At 48.9% G+C, this 5,969-nt stretch overlaps 1 protein-coding gene across 1 annotated transcript; it reads left to right on the top strand.

Annotated features, from left to right (window-relative positions):
- Positions 1-212: 212 nt before the first annotated feature.
- Positions 213-3,733, top strand: BID (BH3 interacting domain death agonist; the record flags this gene model as incomplete). The annotated part of the gene is made up of 3 exons (XM_009576045.1): positions 213-358; positions 2,075-2,278; positions 3,722-3,733. Coding segments are annotated over 3 exons (362 nt in total), but the record flags the coding sequence as incomplete, so codon positions are not given.
- Between the last annotated feature and the right edge of the window lie 2,236 nt (positions 3,734-5,969).

The raw sequence follows: 5,969 nt of genomic DNA, 5'->3' as shown, positions 1-5,969 counted from the left end.
AAAAACCTGTTTGCACACTGTCTCTGGTGAATGAGTCAAGTGCACACAAGGGAGTTGTAGTGCGTATAGCTGTCATGAATGCACTGTGATTGGGAGTGGGGTGGGAAGGAGGTTGTTAGTGGAAATGGGCAAAATGCTGTGGGTCAGCTTACCTGCACCAAACCTAGTCTGACTACAGCCTGTGAACTAAATCCTGCTGTATGTGTTGGCAGTGTTTGACCCTGAAGTAAATGAAGAAGTTGTCCGGATCATTGCTGCTCAGCTCGCTGAGATTGGAGACCAGTTTGATAAAGAAATCAAAGCAAGAGTAGTAAATGATCTAGTGCAGCACTTTCTGAATGAGAATCTGTCTGGAGAGGTGAGTGAAAAGCAACCTGACTAACAGTTCTCTTTCTAAATGTTGTGCATCCTTCCTGCTGTGACTTTGAAGCAGCAAGCTTGCAACATCTGTATCTTTGCTAGTTTGCTGCTTTAATTATTACAATCCTAAAATTCAGCCCAAACACTTACCTTTGAAGATTTGTTAGAGGTGATGCTGTATCCTGTGCCAGCTGTTGCCCTGCATATTGGGTTCCTTGGGCTCATCTCCTTTCTGCAGATGGTGAAATTGAGGTAGTTGTGAAGAAGGACTGACTTTCGGAGGCATTTTGTCCTCATTTTGTTGGCCCAATGGCTTATCTTTGAAAATCAACTGTCTGGCTGAGGCTTAGTATTGGTCCTTAAGTTCTTTGGACTTTGCTGAGTCCTGTATGTCTGCTGCTCATCCTGTGGGTAAAACTTGAGCAGTGTTAGTGCCAGAAGCTTGACTTGTGCTTTTTACTGAACACTGAAGAGACAGCAAGTAGTGAGACCCTTTTCTAGTGTTTAGCTCATAGGCTGTCAGTGTTGGGAGCAGCAGTGGGTTTTGGCCTCGATGGGTGACCTGCTGAGAAAGCCTCTCTAGGTGGCATCTCCACCTCTTTGATGCAGTCGTTCTCCTACCAGTAGATGTGATGTAGTCTCTGGCCCAGCATCTGATGTGCCTCACTGCTCTGCAAGGGAAGTAGAGTTTGAGTCCCTTGTGTTAGACATCCCTCTTCTTTCTTTTTAAGGATTGGATCCACACTTGGATCAAGAGCCACAGTTTGCTTCCACAGAGCGTTTTTGGCATCTTCAAGATAACTGTGGCTTTCTGGCTGGTTTGGCTTTCTCTGCCTGTGATGAAGTTTCCTATGCTCTGCAAGCTAATACTGGCTTTGAATTGAGGGTCCACCTTCTCGCTGAAAAGGCGGGATTTAATGACTTCAAACAATCTTTTTTGGTTTTTTGTGGTGTGGGTTTTTTCTACTAAGGTTTATCGCCTTCACATACTGATTCCAGCAAAGTCTGACCATTCCCCACCCCTGCTGTCTTGTTCTCCACCCAGATAAGTTTCAGGCCTTCAAATTTATTGCCTAACCTTTCAGTCTTTGATAAGGTTGTGACAAACCTAACTTCTGACCAGGTGGACCTTGCTTTTTCACATTAGTAGTGTAGCTTAGTGTGTGCATATGCACACTGTCCCTCTTGGGAAACTGATCTTCCACTGATCTTGGGAGCAGGGCAGTGTTTGTTCCATGCTTGGACACCTTCTCTAGCTCCTGCCTATGTGAAAGCTTTTCTATGAAACTCACTTGCCAGTCCCCACCTAAGCTTGTACCCCTGATCTTCAGTGTATTTAAGGTGGGTTGCCCTTTGCTGGGAGCCCCAGGATTCCTGTACCATTTCAGGACTTGTCTGGCTAGGGGCAAACCCTGGGGAGGAGGGGGGCTGTTGCACGCTGAGTGTAGTAAGGTGCTATCTAAATTTTCCAGCGGTATGTGTGTTGTCTCTCTTTCTTTTTGTCTTGGGTGAGCAGCTGAGCTCAGAGATAGTTATCCTTATTGCCATCCAGAGTGTGTAACAGGCAGGCTGCTGTGCCCAGGAGGAAGGGGAGCGGCATCCTGTGAGGTGTTGGAACCAGCACATCAGTTACCGGCACAGTGCTGGCAGGCTGTGCTGAGACCCCTTTCTCCCACAGCTGTTGCACTGAGATCCTTCTCTTCCTTCCATACAGGAGATAACCCGGCACATGTCGGAGGCAGTGGAAGGGCTTGCACGAGCCATCCCCTCAGACATGGAACAGGAGAAGGCCATGTTGGTGCTAGCAATGGTCCTAACTAAAAAAATAGCAAATACAATGCCCTCCCTTCTACAGCGTGTCTTCAGCACCACTGTGAACTACATCAGCCAGCAGCTCCACAACTACATTGTCAGAATGGTGAGTGCTGTCAAACAGCTTGGTGTGACTCACAGCCAGCCTCTTAGCCGGCCTAGGTTATTCCTGGAGGGGTGGCCTAGCTCTGAGCTGCCTGTGGTCTGTTGGTTTCCCTGTAGTGCTCTGGAGGTTTGGCCAGAAGGGAATGCCAGTCCCTGTGGAGCTCTGAAGGCTGATGTGCTGAGGGAGGGAGGCTTGAGGAGGACATGCCACAGCTTCTGCTTGCCCCACTCTCACAGCAGCCAGTGAACAGAATGCATTTATTCTGTAGGGCAGAGAAAGAGATGTGATTGCTGCTCTCCTCACTGCAGTCTCTTCAGGGAGCTCTGCCGATAAGACTCAGGTTAATCATGCCCTTAGGGAAGGAAAGCCTGACCTGAGCTGTGATGGCTGTATTTCCCAAATGTCTTGGGCCTGAGATCTCTGCTCTTGTCTTCGTGGGCTCCCCAGAGCTTGGCAGAATTGGAAGGAAAGGAATTGCCCCTGAGAAACAGCACCAGCAGAGGAACAATGAGAAATAGTCAAATGGAAATGGCAGCTCCATTCTTGTTCTCTGTTGGAGCTGCAGCATAGGTGGGGAGACTAAGCAGCTAGCAGTCAAGCCAGGGTAGAGGCTAGGGCATTTGGCCCCAGCTTCAGTACCTAACCTGTCAGGGGAGGGGAGGGAAGGGGAAGAAATCCCCTCTGTGTGTGCGCGCACACACAGACACACACGTGCATACTAAGACTAGGTACTTCTTAGGTGTTCCACACTGTGGAACAGTGGTGACCCAGCTGTGGGGAGCTGCAGGTCTGTGGGACACCCCTGCACTGCAGCCTTGCCATGGACAGTGCTGGCAGCAACCTGCAGCGGGGCCCAGCTCACCCTGTGTCACCAGGCCAGGCAGCTGCCTGGTGCAGCACCCCTGTTCTCTGCCGGGCAGCAAGGCACAGTGTCGCTGTGAAGGGTCGCTGAGCACTGCCCTCCCCTTCACTCAGCTTAGCTCAAGGGTGCCAAGTTACCACAGAAACCGGTTGCTAGCGTAAGAGAGTGGCCCTCACGCTGCCTTACTGCTATGTGGAGTGCTGCCAGAGCAGGCCAGTAGCACAGCGCAGGGAGGGCAGGCAAGGTGGGTGATCGTTGTCCACCCACCCCAGTTTAGTAGCATTAGTGGGTGGTTAGAGCTGGGCACCAGGGGCTGAGTTCCCCTGGGACTGCTGGTGCCAGCTCTCTCCCTGCCATTAGCACAGACGGGGGGCTTAGGGGTGGCGGCAGAAGTGCAGCACAGCAGGTGGCAGGGTTGCGGCACGGTTCGTGGCGCTGGGGACATGCAGAAGCTGCTGCTGCTGCCACCCCTCCCCGGGAGCTGCAGGGCTCCTCAGGCGGGCGGGTGGGCAGGCACAGGCGCTTGCCGCGGGGGGACGGCTCTACTGCTGTTAATGCTGGTTCTGTTTCTCTCCCCCTAGCTGCGTGAGTGAGCTGTCCAGCCCTCTGTGTGGAGAAGGTGGATTCATGAAGGCTTTTTGTTTTCTTGATGTATCTGAATCACTTTTTCTGTTCTTAACGTCTGAGATACAGCTGTGAAAGGGAAGGCAGAGCTTCGTAGATAGGCTTTTGTAGACTAGCACAGCAATGATGGTAGTGTGAGCTGCATGCCACCTCTGCCAGTACCTGTAACGAGTAGTGCTTGCCCTCTCTCATTTTACAATAGTTTTTCCTTTTTTTTTCTTAGCAGTAGCAGACTTTGTGCAGACCCTGGCTTGTGCCTCCATGGGAAATGCTGTGGGCACAGAGCCTGCCCTCTCAGTATTTTTTTTTTTTCTAATCAGCTGTAGCATTTTGCTTTAGTTACTCTCTTCCCAGCCCTGCTCCTTGTGCTGCAGCTGAGCCATGCTGAGTGTAATTGTTCCCAGGAAGGCCTCAGGCTGAGGAATTGGTGGTAGATCAGCACAGATCACCAAGGGGGGGGGAAAAAAAAATCAGGTCTAGTTTAGAGGGGAGCTGGCAGCAAGAGGAAACAACCCTAAAGAAGGTAGGGGTGTTTGGCCAGGGAAGGCTAAAGTAAAGATGCTTCAGTATCGATTGCCATAAACTTGTGCTTGCTTGAAAAATAAAACTGAATGAGAATTGTAAAAAGGGCAGGGCTAGGTACATTGCATATTCTTTCAGGGAACATAACCTGGATATGCTTGAGGAAAAGCGTTTAGCTTTAGAATATTGTACTATAAAGAGAAAGAAAGAATCAGCTTTGGATCAGGAAGAATACCTCGCCATCTCTTACGAGTGTATTGCACTCACATCTCAGGTTCTAACAATCTTGGACTCAGGTTGTTTGATACATACCTGTAATCACACACAAGGTGGCAAAGGCTTCACCTGTGATCCAGCTGCCTCAGAAGTTTTTAAATGATGTAAATATTCTGTGGGTTTTTTAACTTAAATAAAACTGTCAGTTCTCATGGCAATAGAGCTCATAAGAATTTCCATTTCCACCTGGATCTTTTTGTTGTTGTTGTCAGTTTTTTGTGCAAGTTCTCATGGCATTCCTCTAATTAACTACTGGTTATGATGCAGCTGGCAGCAAGAGAGACACTCTGGTCCTGGCCTTGTGCCTTGCATAAGCAATTCTTGCATAAGTAAAACCACCTTTTTTTTTTTCTTCCCTTTTTTTTTTGTGCCTGCACTAGAACAGGGAGGGGGAAAAAAAGCACAGAAGTAGCCTACACATTGTTTTTGAAAACTGTACCATTTATTAAAGTGCAACCTGGGGGCATGGTCTTACAGCAGTGTCCCATTAGCAGAGGGAAAAAATGTACGTACCCCTTCACTTGAACTGAATATAGAACAATGAAACTGGAAAGAACTTTCTTTTAAAGGTGGAAACACTTTAATTAACCAAATGGCACAAGAAGCTTTAGACAGTTTTTCCCAAGAGGGCTGCACTTGCATATTAAAAGGAACAATATGACCAGTTCCTTGGGGAATGGGTGACTTGAGGACCAGTCAGGGTCTCTTCCTGCAGGCAGGCCTCTTGAGAACAGAATCTGAAATCCCTGCAAGTCCGTCACTATCTGCTTACACCCCACACAAGCCTAGCAGAAGACATGCCCTAACATGCATGCTTCAGTCAGTCCCGTTAGTCTTTGCTACTTAACAAATCAAGTGGCATAAAACTCAAGAGTGAGTTTTAGCTTTACACTTGAATAAAAGCTTATAATGCAAGTTAAAAAGGGGGAGAGACCCCCTAAAGGTATAGCAGTAAGATGCATCCTCTGCAGCTTGTTCTGTCCAAATCAACAGCGTTCCTTCCCTGCCCTGCAGATACTGCAAGGAGATCAAAAGCAGCTTCCACTGGAAGCTAACTGTAGCTCCCCCACTTCTACAGCATAACCATAGACCTCTAGCTAGGAGGAAGCAAGTCAGCCTACCTAAGAGACTGAGAGAGGGTCAGCTCTAAGTAGGAAAAAAAAAGTGATAAAGTTATTTAACTTAAGGAGGTGGATCTGAGCAATGTTGTGTTGTGGTTCCCCTGGAAGTACTGGTAACACTGCAGCTGACCCCTTCCAAGCCGGTGCAGTTCTCATTCCCCAGCCAAGTACACTAGTCAGGGGAGCTCCCTTCCGCAGACGCAAACGGAGTACCGTTGCCTAGAGCTGGCCCCGCAGTCCCTGCTGCGTATGGGCCCGGGAGCTGGCTCTACCAGAGTCAAGTAGT

The sequence above is a fragment of the Fulmarus glacialis genome, unplaced genomic scaffold (assembly GCF_000690835.1).
Source record: "Fulmarus glacialis isolate BGI_N327 unplaced genomic scaffold, ASM69083v1 scaffold6734, whole genome shotgun sequence".
NCBI lineage: Eukaryota > Metazoa > Chordata > Aves > Procellariiformes > Procellariidae > Fulmarus > Fulmarus glacialis.
Note: the sequence above shows the minus strand (reverse complement) of the source record. Positions and strands in the feature narration are given on the sequence as shown.